We start from the raw sequence: 14,588 nt of genomic DNA on the forward strand, positions 1-14,588 counted from the left end.
TGGAATCGGAGCAAATTCTCCATTCCCAGATCTTTGCTACCCAAAGATCACCAGCAGTAAGAGTATTACACGAGAGCTCACGACATACACCCCAACCCAGAACTACTCGATCGAAGCAGCATTTTCAAAACATCTCAGTGTTTAGTGTGTATGTTAAGGACTGAGAAGCGCTGAAAAAGCATGACCAGTGTGCTTGTCAGGAAAGAAACTTGCCAGAGTCCTTGCCCTTAAGGAGCTTATTGTCTCCTGGGGTGGGAGAAAGGGGTCAACAAGGAAGAATTCAATTATGATTTCCAGGGAAAAAGGAGGTGTGGTGATGTCTGCTTACTGCATCAAGGAGGCATCAAGTCTGAGAAGCAGGCTGACCAAGAAAGGCAAGTTCAGATCCTAAAGCACAAGACTTTAAGGGGCAGAGAAAGAGAAGCTCATCGAGGAAGCCAAGAAGGAAAGTAGAACGCTAGGAGACTGAAAACCAAGTAGTAGTATCATGAAAACCAAGAGAAGAGTCAGGTTCTTTTTTTTTTTTTTTTTTTTTCAACATTTTTTATTTATTTTTGGGACAGAGAGAGACAGAGCATGAACGGGGGAGGGGCAGAGAGAGAGGGAGACACAGAATCGGAAACAGGCTCCAGGCTCCGAGCCATCAGCCCAGAGCCTGACGCGGGGCTCGAACTCACGGACCGCGAGATCGTGACCTGGCTGAAGTCGGACGCTTAACCGACTGCGCCACCCAGGCGCCCCTAGAAGAGTCAGGTTCTAAGGGTAATCAACAGTCAATACTCCCATTTATGGATATCTCAGTACCATGTTTGATACATGTTGGGCGCTAAGTGTTTACTAAGTATTTACCTCAGTGATAAGTAAAAACCAGGATATGAATTCAAAAATGTCTAACTCTCTTATGCTCAGCCATCAGCTCCTACCATTTCCAAAGAAATAACCGTATTTAGGGGGCGCCTGGGTGGCGCAGTCGGTTAAGCGTCCGACTTCAGCCAGGTCACGATCTCGCGGTCCGTGAGTTCGAGCCCCGCGTCAGGCTCTGGGCCGATGGCTCGGAGCCTGGAGCCTGTTTCCGATTCTGTGTCTCCCTCTCTCTCTGCCCCTCCCCCGTTCATGCTCTGTCTCTCTCTGTCCCAAAAATAAAAATAAAAAACGTTGAAAAAAAAAAAAATTTAAAAAAGAAATAACTGTATTTAAAACCAAATTTGAATACGTAAGTATATGTATGACAGATGCCTAACTTGAAACCAACAAAAAAATTAAGTTATCTTTTCTTTATTTTTAAAAATTTTTAAAGTTTATTTTTATTATTTATTTTGAGAGAGAGAGAGAGAGAGAGAGAGAGAGCATGCATGAGTAGGGGAGGGGCAGAGAGAAGGAGAGACAGAATCCCAAGCAAGCTCTACCATCAGTGCAGAGCCTGATGTGGGGCTCAGACTCACAAACTGTGAGATCATGACTTAAGCTGAGATCAAGAGTCCAATGTTTAACCAACTGTGCCACCCAGACACCCTAAGTTATCTTTTAGATATGAATCATATATTAGTTGATTTTATATATTCACTCCTCTGAACCCCTGCAAAAGCAACTACTGTGATTCATTGTACTCAGTAGGTATTCAATAAATATCTGTAAAATAAAAAATGCTCTAGAGACCATTTATCTTTTATTCCTCCCAAAACCACATTAAAACTATGATAAAGAAATAAAAACACAATGATCCGTCAAGAACAAAGACTCCACCCACCATGGGAGCACCCAGATACATAAAGCAACTATTAACAGACATAAAGGAAGAAATTGACAGTGACACAGTAATAATAGAGGACTTTAACACCCCACTTAAATCAATGGATTGATCATCCAGAGAGAAAATGAACAAGAAAACAGTGGCTCTGAACCACACATTAGACCAGGTGGACCTGATAAATACAGAACATTCCATCCCAAAACAGCAGATTACACATTCTTTTCAAGTGCACATGGAACATTCTCCAGGATAGATCACATGGTAGGCCACAAATCTCAGTAAATTAAAAAAGACTGAAATCACATCATGCATCTTTTCCAACTACAACACTATGGAACTAGATATCAATCACAAGAAAAAATCTGCAAAGAACACAAATACATGGAGGCTAAATAACATGTTACTAAACAATGAATGGGTCAACCAAGAAACCAAAGAAGAAATCAAAAAAAGACATGGAGACAAATGAAAATGAAAACACAATGGTCCAAAATCCGCGAGATGCGGCAAAAGCTGTCCTAAGAGTGAAGTTTATAACAATACAGGCCTACCTCAAAAGCAAGAAAAATCTCGCAATCTCAAATAAACAACCTAACCTTACATCTAAAGGATCTGGAAGAACAAAATCCAAAAAGCCAGTAGAAGGAGGGAAATAATAAAGATTAGAGCAGAAATGAGTGAAAAGGAAAAGGACAAAGACCCTAGAAGAGTGACAGCAAGCAGTTATGACCACAAAATTGACATACGGATACAGGAGTGCTGATGCATAGGGGCACATGTACCCCAATGTTTATAGCAGCGCTTTCAACTATAGCCAAATTATGGAAAGAGCCTAAATGTCCATCAATGGATGAATGGATAAAGAAGATGTGTTTTATATATACAATGGAATACTACTTGGCAATGAGAAAGAATGAAATCCTGCCATTTGCAGCAACGTGGATGGAACAGGAGGGTATTATGCTAAATGAAATAAGTCAGAGAAAGACAGATGCCATATGTTTTCACTCATTGGTGGGTCTTGAGAAACTTAACAGAAGACCATGGGGGAAGGGAAGGGGAAAAAAAAGTTACAAACAGAGAGGAGGGAGGCAAACCATAAGAGACTCTTAAATACAGAGAACAAACTGAGGGTTGATAGGGGTGGGGGAGAGGGAAAGTGGGTGATGGGCATTGAGGAGGGCACTTGTTGGGATGAGCACTGGGTGTTGTATGGAAGTCAATTTGACAATAAATTTATTTAAAAAATAAAAAATAAAAAAATTTGACATATGGAAAGCAAATAGATAAATGCCTGCTGACTTAAGAGAGCAAAGAGGGGCGCCTGGGTGACTCAGTCGGTTGAGCATCCGACTAGATTTTGCCTCAGACCATGATCTCACGGTTCATGAGATCAAGCCCCATGTTGGGCTCTGTGCTGACAGCATGGAGCCTGCTTGGGATTCTCCCTCTCCTCTCTCTCTCTGCCCTCCCCCGCCATCAAATAAACAAATAAACATTTTAAAAAAAGAGCAAAAAAAGACAAAAGCAAAGACAACCAAAATCAAAGAAAACCGACACCTGTAGGGAAAGTAGTGAACAAGAAGCACAGAAGTATGACAGAGCCCTAGACAATTACAGGAACTCATGGCACTGGCTACTTCTGGAGTCACCAGGCACCTCTAAGGACAGAAGTAATGAGGAGCAGGCTGAACACAGTATAAGAGATTCCCTCCCTCACCCCAGTCAGGTGACAATCCCTCCCCTCCCCTGGCTAAAGATTGGACATTTATCCTGAGGAGAAACACAGCTGGATAAACTTTGGGAAGGAAAGAGTAATTAAGTATTCAATTACATATATTTTTTTAAAGTAGGCTTCATGCCCAGTGCAGAGCCCAAAGCAGGGCTTGAACTCACAACCCTGAGATCAAGGCCTGAGCCCAGATCAAGAAGAGTTGGACACTTAGTTGACTGAGCCACCCCGGTGCTCCAGTACCCAATTATGTAATTAAGGAAGGAGTAATTAAGTATAAGTAATAAGTAATTAAGTGAGGAGAAACCCCCACCTTCCACATAGCTGCCTTTCCCTGCTTAACTCCTACAACAATGGCAATCATGCTTATTTTGCCCTCATTCCTGTAGGAAAGTGTAGAGGATTTCTTCTTGGAGAAATCGAAGACCTCAGAACAACATATATACTTATAAATATATATATACATATGTATACATACATATATATATTTGAAACAACAATAAAAATCAGCCAGATAAAAAGCATGTATTCTGGAAGTCCTAATATAGTAGATGATGTAGATGATCAAAATTCCTTGTGGACACACAGTCCTTTTTATATCCAGTTCACCAGATCGCCACACCCACCTCCACCTTATTCCTTCTGCAGACACAACTAATCACAACTCCTTGCACTTGCACCCCCTGCAAAATCGAGACACCAATGGGCATACCTAAATATGTCTCTCAGCACCACCTAGGGAATAAAACGAAAAAATAAAACTGGGTGTGCCTTCAGGTTACATGAATTCTGTTGGAGAGGCCTCGTTACAGGCAGGAAACAGATAGGAACAAATTAATCACAATTAAATACTAACTTGTATGGTACAGAGTATATGGAGTTCAGAGACATGTCAGATCAAAGAGAACGTGCCACAGATCAAAGGAGCTGTGGGAGGCAAAGTGGAAAGTGGTGAGGAAGAGGCTGGATGTGGAAGTTGGGCCGCATCATTGCAGTACTCTGTAGGTTATGTCAAATTTCGGGGGTTTTATCCCAAGGGTAATGAAAAGCCAATAAAAGGACCCCAGCCAGGGAGTGACACGATTTTAGGAAGATCACTGGATGAAGAATGGACTAGAGGGAGGCAAAAACCAATGGGAAGAATAGTTAGGAGGTTGTTGCAGTGATTCAGGTAAAAAATCATGGTGGTTGGGTCAGGCTCTCAGCTGTGGAGAGAGGGATGATTAAAGACCTATTGTAGAAGTGGAACAAAAGGTTTGCTACTGTCTTATGTAGAGGACAGAAGGGAGGGACTAGGAGGAAGGAGCTAAGGATACTCCGAGAATTCTGATTTGAGCAATTGGGTGGATGTTGGTTTCACATTCCCAAGTAGACAAAGGTACAGGTTTTAGAAGAGAAGGCAAAAAGTCAGATATTGAACAAATTAAGATGCAGACACATGACACAAGATTTGTCAAGTAGTCTGTTGATTCATTGTCCTCTCTGTATTTCCATCTTCTAGGACACTATGTGGGCTTGGGGCCCAGCAAAGTAATCCAGTCTAGAGTCAGTTTGGGTAGTAGGGGGTTGTGGGCATATAGATGGCATTGGAAATCATGAAAATGTATGAGACTATTTAGGGCAATGGGTTTTATTTATGTTTAATGGTTATTTATTTTTGAGAGACCGAGAGACAGAGCACAAGCAGGGGAGGGGCAGAGAGAGAGACACAGAATCCCAGGCAGGCTCCAAAGCTCCGAGCTGTCACCACAGAACCCTGTGCGAGGCTGGGACCTGAGCAGAAGTGGGAAGCTTAATCGGAGGGCAGTGGTTTTTAAACCTGGGTGTGTATTTATAAGGCACTTTTCAAGACCCTATCCCAAACTATTTCTGATTCAGTAAATCTTGGTGAGATCCAGGAATCCGCTTTATTAAAAGACAACACAAAAGGCTCTGATGTGAGTAGTTTGGGCTGGATTGAAATGGGCTTGAGCACAATCCAGACGTGAGGCAGTAGCAACACCAAGCGTCACCAATCTTTTCCAGAAGCTGGAATGGAATGGAGGTTGGTAGGTAGAGGCGAATGTGAGGCCAAACAGAGGGTTACATCATCTTTTTTATTGTTATTATTTTTAAAAAGTGGGACACACTAGGGCAGAGATTCATAACCTTGGCTACACACTGTAATCACCTGTTGGGCTTAAAAAAAATGTCGATGCACAGAATCCATCCCAAATCAGTAAATCAGAATCTCTAGAGGTGGGGCCCAGGTATAAGTTTTTTTTTTTTTTTTAAGTTTATTTATTTTGAGAGAGAGCTAGCTGTGGGGAGCGGGGGGAGCAGAGACAGAGGAAGAGAGAGAGAATCCCAGGCGCTAAGAGTGCAGAGCCTTAAGCAGGGCTAGATCTCACCAACAGTGAGATCATGACGTGAGCTGAGATCAAGAGTCCCACGCTTAACCCACTGAGCCACGCAGGCACCCCCATCAGTATTTTTTTTAACTTAATTTTATTTATCCTCTCTCCCCACCAAAGCATTGTTTTCTCCCCAGTGCCTGGCATTATGTCCTCAATTCATGTGCGTTGTTGTGGAAAGTACTGCTGGCCTTTTACCAGATGATACAACAGAAACCACGTACGTATTGTAAAGTTCATGTAATCTTCGTGTGAAAAGGATTATAGTCCATTTACTTTACTTTCAAATAAGGTAACTCAAGCCCGAGGGAGGAACTAAATACCTAAGATCCCTCGGCCTCGGTAAGTGGCCAATCAGGACCAGAACCCAGTGTCCCAGCTCGCAGGTCAGAGCTGTCCTGCTTTTCAACACTCTTCATTTTGACCACTCCCCCAAACCCGCTCACCCATCAAGGCAGCCTGTTTAATAAATACCAAACCGTCTCCTCAATCACAAACTGCGGCCCTTTCATCAAACCCGTAGTCACTCCCAAACCCGCCCCTGTCCCGGATCCATCCTATCCCCATCACCACCTCAAGCCCAGCCCCGGGAGTTGACCAGTGGGGCCTACCGTCCCTCACTGCGCTTGCGCCACTCGGCTGGGGACTCTGTCGCCATAGCAACCAGAGACACGCGAATTGGCCTGAAGCAACAGGGGAGAGGAGTTCCTGGTACGGTTCCTTTTTTTTCTTTTCTGTATATGCTTTCCTTACCGCTTCCCGTGCCTGGTGCGTGAATTTGAGGGTCTGGTAAGAAAGCTCCATCGGCTACTGTATTAGGGCCAGAAAGGAGAAAAGGGCCAGTCACTGGGCTGACCAGTACTTCCAAGGAAAGCTGCTCGGGGGAACCTGACGCTTAACCAGCCCGCCCCTTTCAGGATTGGCCGGAGCCTAGACAGGTCAGCCAATCACTGGGCACCATTGGATTCTTTCTCATGCCAATCAATGCTAAAATAAGCCCGTTTAAGCCAGAGCGTTTGCACTGCACTGACCAATCAAGAAATGGAGAGGGGATGATTGACATGACTTGAGGCGGGGCTTGAAATTGTTTCAGCTGGTTTAATTCTGTCTCTAAAATGCAAGTTACCAGGTTTGTGTACCAGAGTACTTGTCCTTGATTTCGGCAATTGTTGAGTTCTTTGTGACCCAATGTTTGCGTTCCCAAGACTACACTTTAACATCCAACTTTTTCAGGCCTCCTTCTCCCTCCCTTTTAAGGTAAAGGTTTGGAAGGAGCTTCCTGCTTTACTTTGAGATGCCTCCAAGTGGTCCTTTTAGACTGGAAGAATCTGCTGTGGACTTTGGCTGTCAGAGGCTTTCTGGGATGCAGAGTGTGCATCAACCTTTCCTTCCTCCCCCAACTCCCTCCACACCAGACCTAAGCTCACTCCAAGTGGATAAACATGGACTTGACATTTTCCTCTGCTTCATTTTCTTCTTTGTGTTAGCTACTTTGTGTCTTCGATATCTTTCCCTTCTGTCTCCCTTCCTGTTAATCCTATTCTAAACCATCCCTTCTTCATTATCTTCGGGTTTCTTCTTCCATCCTCTGCCCATAAGATACAAAAATATTCAGATTTCCTCAATCTAAAACACACACACACACACACACACACACACACACACACACACCTTCTAATCTTATGATTGTTGAGTTGAATCACCTCTCTCCCATCTACTTCATGCTTTTTGAATGTTTATTTATTTTTGAGACAGAGAGAGACAGAGAATGAGCTGAGGAGGGGGAGAGAGAGAGGGAGACACAGTATCCAAAGCAGGCTCCAGGCTCTGAGCTGATGTGGGGCTCGAACTCAGGAGCTGGGACATCATGACCTGAGCCCAAGTCGGTCGCTCAACCGACTGAGCCACCCAGGCGCCCCCACTTCAAGCTTTTTGAAAGGACTGGCTACCCTCTTCACTTTGTTACCTCCCATTCATTTCTCAACACATTCTGCCTCTACCCCTTTGAAGTTGTCCTTACTAGAGTCTTCAATAACTTCCTAATTAGGAAAGCTGATTATAGATTATTTTACACTCTATCTTATTTAAATTTAGCACCATTTGAAACTGTTGACCACTCTCCTTAGAAACACTAGCTATAATTTACTAAACATCTGTAGTACCAGACAATGCACTATGTGATTTACGTGGCTATCTAATTTAATCCTAACACCCCATGGAGAAGTTATTGCTACTCCCGATTTACAGTTGTGGAAATGGGCTCAAAGAGCCAAATTAGCCAATTCTAAGTTATCCAACAAGATAACGTTAGGATGCAAAACTAGGTCTCCTGACTAAAGCACTGTGCCTTTCCACACTACACCATGTTGCCACCCTCCCTGTCCAGGCTCACTTGTCACTCCCACCCCAACCCACGCATACCCCACCCCACTGTCCAGCATACATGATTTATAAAGTACTGAACATTTTCTTTTACTTGGAGGATCACTCCCACCTCATTTGCCCAATAAAACCCTATATTGCCTCCTAAGACTCAGCTGAGAAGTCACCTTCTAGGACAATTCAGTGGAGCTTTTTCTATCACTACAGTTACCCCAAGCAGAGTTTAGGCAGAGAGAAAATTGTTCCTGATTTCTTTACATACCTTTCATGCTGCTCTTATTACATTGTTTTGATGTGATTTTCATAAAATTAAAAACGTAACTCTTTAATATGAATGGACACATGTCAAAGATTCCCCTTAAGTCCTTGAGGGAGCCAGTTAAATGGTAGAGGCGGTTTAAAGAGCATTTTGAGGTACCAGGTATTTGCAGGCACTTAAAGAAAACAAAGTTAGCATAAGATTGCTAGGTGAGATACAAAACTGGTTAATGTTCTACAGGGCAATACAACCACAGCCTTTGGAATTTTTTCTAAGAGACACAGATACATTCCTCTAGTTTTGGCCATTGACATTTAAATTTTAATTAAAATTAAATAAGGTTATCAATTCAATCCCTCAGCCACGCTAGCCACATTTCCAGTGATTAGTTGTCACATGCAGCTAGAGGCTAATATATTGGGCAGCACGCGGATAGAACATTTCCATCATCACAGAAAGTCCTACTGGAGAGAGGTTGAACCTCTTAAACATTGTTCTAGCGTGACATTGAAAGGTCATAATACTCTGTTTTGCCTTATTTCCAAATTTAACATAACTTTTTCTAAAGAATCTCCTTCACATGACTACTGGCTTTCAAATGTTTCTAACCAAGACTCACATTAAGAAATTCATTTTGATCAACTCATATTTGACAAGTGAGCTGAGAATGCTCTAGGGGGGACGGATAGTCTCTTCAATAAAAGATGTTGGGAAAATTAGATAGTCACATGCACAAGAATGAGACTGGACCCCTATCTTACAGCACTTACAAAAATTAACTTGAAATTGATTAAAAACTTAAACATAAGACCTGAGACCGTAAAACTCCTAGAAGAAAATGTAAGAAAAAGCTCCTTAATATCCATCTTGACAATGATTTTTTTTGGATACGACACTAAAGCACAAGCAACAAAAACAAAAATCAACAAGTGGGACTACATCAAACTAAAAAGCTGCTTCACAACTAAAGAAACTATCAACAAAATGAAAAGACAACCTATGGAACAAAAGAAAATATTTGCAAACCATCTTTCTGATAAGGGGTCTGTCTCCAAAATATACAAGAAACTTACACAACTCACCAGCAAAAGAAACCCAAACAATCCGATTTAAAAAATGGCAGAGCTACAAAGGAACAACGAGTACATGAAAACATGCTCAACATCTCTAGTCATCAGGGAAATGCAAATCGTAAGCACAATGAGATATCACCTTACACCTGACTGTAAGAATGACTATTATTGAAAAGCCAGGAGATAACAAATGCTGGCAAGGATGTGAAGAGGGAACACTTGTGCCCTGCTGGTAGCAGTATAAAATGGCACAGCCACTATGGAAAACAGCCTGGAGACTCCTTTAAAAGTTAAAAACAGAACTACCATTTGATCTTGCAATTGCACTTCTGGATACATATCCAAAAGAAATGCAATCACCCTCTTGAAGAGATATCTGTACCCTCAAGTTCATTGCAGCATTATTTACAATAGCCAAGACATGGAAACAACCTGGGAATCTAGATGACTAGAGAAATACATCTCTAAAGTGCTGAAAGAAAAAGAAAATACCATGAACTTAGAATTCTATATGCAGTGAAGATACTCTTCAGAAATTTAAGGTGACATTGAAAAGATGACCGCCAGGGGCGCCTGGGTGGCGCAGTCGGTTAAGCGTCCGACTTCAGCCAGGTCACGATCTCGCGGTCCGTGAGTTCGAGCCCCGCGTCAGGCTCTGGGCTGATGGCTCGGAGCCTGGAGCCTGTTTCCGATTCTGTGTCTCCCTCTCTCTCTGCCCCTCCCCCGTTCATGCTGTGTCTCTCTCTGTCCCAAAAATAAATAAAAAACATTGAAAAAAAAATTTAAAAAAAAAAAAAAAAAAAGAAAAGATGACCGCCAAGAGCTGAGAGGTCAGAAGGGAGGCTATGGAAGTAGTGTAGATGAAGAATAATGGGGCAGGGACTGTAAGGACTGAGAGGGGAGATTCTCAGATGAAGTCTTTGGACATCACATGACCACAGAGTTATGCCCAGAGTGGTGTCCCAGATCATCCAAACTCTTCATCTTGACATGTATGTCCCTCCCCAGTCTCATCTCACCATGTCTTAAAATTAGTTTTCATTAAAGCCACCACTTTAGGGGAGCCTGGGTGGCTCAGCCAGTTAAGTGTCGACTCTTGCTTTCAGCTCAGGTAACAGTCTCATGGTTTGTGAGATAGAGCCCCGCATCAGGCTCTACGCTGACAGAGTGGAGCCTGCTTGGGCTTTTCTCTCTCTCCTCTCTCCCTCTCTCTGCCTTTCTCTCTCAAAAAATAAATAAACATCTTAAAAAAAAAAAACCCACCACTTAAAAAGAAAAAGCAAACACCTAAGTTTTCCCTTTGAGTAAGGAACTCAGGGGCGCCTTGGCTGGCTCAGCTGGTAGAACATGCAACTCTTGATCTTAGGGATGTGAGTTCAAGCCCCACGTTGGGCATAGAATTTACTTAAAAGAAAAAAAAGGAAAGAACTCAACTTTTCTCACTGAAGTTCTCTGCTAGCTAGATCTGTTGCGCTAGGGTGGCATTTCTCAAACTTGCCCCTATTGACATTTGGGGAAAGATCATTGTTGTGGGGGACTGACCTGTGCAGACTAGGATGCTTAGTAGCACCCCTGGCCTCTCTCCACTAGTCACCAGTAGCGGTTCCCAAAATTTATGACAACCAAAAATGTCTCCACGCCTTTCCAAATGCCAAATGTCCCCTGGGAAGTTAACTCATCCCTAGATTAGAACCTAGGATGTACACATAGGCATGCACACCTTCCCTCCCCAACCCAGATAAATTAAAAGAAAAAAATAAGAGCAAAATTCTGTTCCACAGATCATTTTTTCCCTTTTTTAAAAAGTTTTATTTCCGTATAGTTAACATAGAGTGTTCTGTTAGTTTCAGGCGTACAATGTAGTGACTCAACAGTCCTACACGTTACTCAGTGCTCATCAAGGTAAGTGTACCCTTAATCCCCTCCAGCTATTTCCCCCATCCCCTCTGTTCAACAGGTCATTTTATCTTTACTTCTGGAAGATGTTTCCATGTCCCATCCCATGCCCTCCTCCTCTTGGGGCCACATGAACCTCTTCCACTGCTGACCCTTGGGCCTGGTTTTCTTTTCCATTCTCTTTAACATGGGCACACTTTTGGGAGTGTCAGGCAAGATCAGAACAATCTTGCTATCCCGGGTGTATGCCTCCAGCTGTGCCATTTGTCATCTCCGTAGGGGACTGTGATATTGGACATCTGGCAGTGCCCATTGTCCTCTGCCTCTGAGTTTCCCACAATACACCTCAGCGGTGTTTGTCTCTCGTGTTGTGGCCTTCAGCATCATGTAGGACTTTGACCGACACACCGTTAGACAACTCAACGGGAAGTGAGGGTGGCCCAGCGTCCTCTTCCTTTCTGGTGCAATGGTAACTCCAGGGACCTTGACGGTGTGAGGTGAGCGAATGGTCGGTTCCAGGCTCTCAGAACCAAGTTTTTTAAGGTGTCAATTAGCTTCCTAACCTGTTAATACCTACAGAGAAAAAGAAAAATTCTCCTTTTTCTTAGAAAAACTTATTTTCGGGGCGGGTGGGTGGCTCAGTAGGTGAAGCATCGGACTTCAGCTCAGGTCACAATCTCACGGTTTGTGAGTTCAAGCCCCACAACGGGCTCTCTGCTGTCAGTGTGGAGCCAGTTTCGGATCCCCTATCCCCTCTCTCTTTCTCTTTTAAAAATAAAATATTGGGGGAAACAAGAAAAACTTATTTTCCCTCCTTTTATACATCACATTAATATTTCTTATGCTTGTGTTTTAAACAGTTTAAATACTGGGGTGCCTGGGTGGCTCAGTCGGTTAAGCGTCTGATCTCGGCTCAGGTCATGATCTCACGGTCCATGGGTTCGAGCCCCGGGTTGGGCTCTGTGCTGACAGCTCAGAGCCTGGAGCCTGCTTCGGTCTATGTCTCCCTCTCTCTCTGCCCTCACCCCCTGCTCATGCTCTGTCTCTCTGTCTCAAAAATAAATAAAACATTTAAAAAAAATTTTTTAACTGTTTAAATACTTACCAAAGTAACAAAATTGTGTCTGATGCACACATTGTGTCATTTGATGTATATGAGACAGAGCTCAAGCTTTACCACTTGTTTCACAGGGCATGTCATTTTCTAAAGTATTCAAAACATGGGGCGCCTGGGTGGCTCAGTCGGTTTAGCTTCTGCCTTTGGCTCAGGTCATGATCTCATGGATCATGAGTTCGAGCCCCTCGTAGGGCTCTGTGCTGACAGCTCAAAGTCTGGAGCCTGCTTTGGATTCTGTGTCTCCCTCTCTCTGCCCCCCGCTCTCAAAAATAAGTAAACATTAAAAAAATAAAGTATTCAAAACACAGTCCAACTTCAGTTGGAGAAAACAAGTTATTCCTCTCTCTCACACAGCAAGGATGTTATATAAAGTGAATTCTGAATGTTTTTCAATCATAAACTTTGATTTATTGTTTACTCTCTTCAAATCATACCTTAATCCATCAACCCCTACCGATTTCTCTCCCCTAGCCTCTCCCCCAAATGAATACTTGGATTTCTGTACTCACAACTTCACTTGTGTCAAACCACCCTCCACGGGACTTCTCTAGATGTGCAAGAATGAGGGGGAGTTTTCAAGAATGACCAGAAATATACCTGCCTAACTGAAAACGCTGTGACAGTCAACTATAAGTCACCTCTGAATATATGTCGTTAAAACTCCACATTTTACGTTGCTAAAAAAATCCTGCCATTCTTTCAAAACTGTCAACTCCGTCAATGGGAAGAGAAAACGTTTTAATCATACAGACATTCCGTGTTGATAGAAATCTCCCTCTGCCAAAGATTGTTGAAATGCAAGAATAAAACTTTTCCTGGATCTTATCCAAAAACAGAATGAAATCTGGGTTTTGCCCCATCACGGAGATCAGGCTCATTTTCTGATTTACCCCCAATAGTATTAAAATGTTTGCTCTGTTTTCCTAACTTCATCTCTACAACAGCCCCTCCCTCTGCCCTTCCTGCAGCCACAGGTAGCCGCTCAGCGCTCCTCTCCAGAGTCAGAGTCCAGAATGGCAACCTTTACTGCTCTGTGATACTGGGAACGGTATTGGACCTGCCCAAGTGCTGTCTCCTCATCTGTAAGAGGGGAGTAGTAATACCCTCTCATAGTATTGTAAGAATTAAATGAGACCATGCCTGGGAAAGACTGTCTTAGTCAAGTTTCTTTGATCAAGAGGTTGTTTACTTTTCTGCTTTTAGGATGAGTAATCAACAAAACAAAGAGGCTTACCCACATTCATTTTAAAAATGAAGGGACTGGATTTCATGGGAAGGATAGAGGGGTAACTATGTCTTTAAGCCAAGAAAATATTGACCAACAAGTCCAGAAAGGGCAGATACCAGTGCAGCTTCAGGGACCTCAACAGCTGTCCCCATCATTCAAAACTGTCCTGCCATTAACATGACTCATCTTCAAACTTCTTTAGCCTGTGCATCTCTCAGCACAAATTTTCAAGAAAAAGAATCTGATTGCTTCCTCCTGGCTAACAGATGAGCTTTTCTCACCCAGCATTTGATCCAGATCCAATTAGCTGTGACTAGGAGGAAGATTTCATGTCACAGATAGGCTCTCAGGGCCTGCAAGAAGGGAGGGAGGCCGATGCACACCCCAAAAGTATGTGGTCCTCGTGTCTGGAAATGCCCGGTACATAATGCATGCTTACTGAGCCTTAGCTATTGTTATTGTTGACAGAGTACCCTGTAATTTTCCCCTTCTATGTGTTTGATTATATCTTTAAAAAAATTTTTTTTAACATTTATTTATTTTTGAGAGACAGAGCATGAGTGAGGGAGGGGCAAAGAGAGAAGGAGACAGAATCTGAAGCAGGCTCCAGGCTCTGAGCTGTCAGCACAGAGCCTGACGTGGGGCTTGAACCCACGAACCGTGAGATCATGTCCCGAGCCGAAGTGGGATGCTTAACCAACTGAGCCACCCAGGCACCCTAGATTACACCTTTAAACAAAACAAAACAAAACACTAAA

General features: G+C 43.0%; 1 protein-coding gene and 1 long non-coding RNA gene across 2 annotated transcripts in view; one reads left to right on the forward strand and one right to left on the reverse strand.

Annotated features, from left to right (window-relative positions):
- Nucleotides 1-6,778, reverse strand: part of KATNAL2 (katanin catalytic subunit A1 like 2) — a 68,428-nt gene extending 61,650 nt beyond the window's left edge. Inside the window, exon 1 of the mRNA XM_058692196.1 lies at nucleotides 6,629-6,778. Coding sequence (XP_058548179.1) covers nucleotides 6,629-6,679 — 51 coding nt within the window. The 5' untranslated portion in view covers nucleotides 6,680-6,778. The remainder of the gene's footprint in view (nucleotides 1-6,628) is intronic.
- Nucleotides 5,804-12,180, forward strand: LOC131490124 (uncharacterized). Its single transcript, XR_009250955.1, has 3 exons — nucleotides 5,804-6,586; nucleotides 11,440-11,491; nucleotides 11,867-12,180. It is a non-coding gene; the product is annotated as an uncharacterized LOC131490124 (long non-coding RNA).
- The last annotated feature ends 2,408 nt before the right edge of the window (nucleotides 12,181-14,588 follow it).

The sequence above is a fragment of the Neofelis nebulosa genome, chromosome 11 (genome assembly GCF_028018385.1).
Source record: "Neofelis nebulosa isolate mNeoNeb1 chromosome 11, mNeoNeb1.pri, whole genome shotgun sequence".
Lineage (NCBI taxonomy): Eukaryota > Metazoa > Chordata > Mammalia > Carnivora > Felidae > Neofelis > Neofelis nebulosa.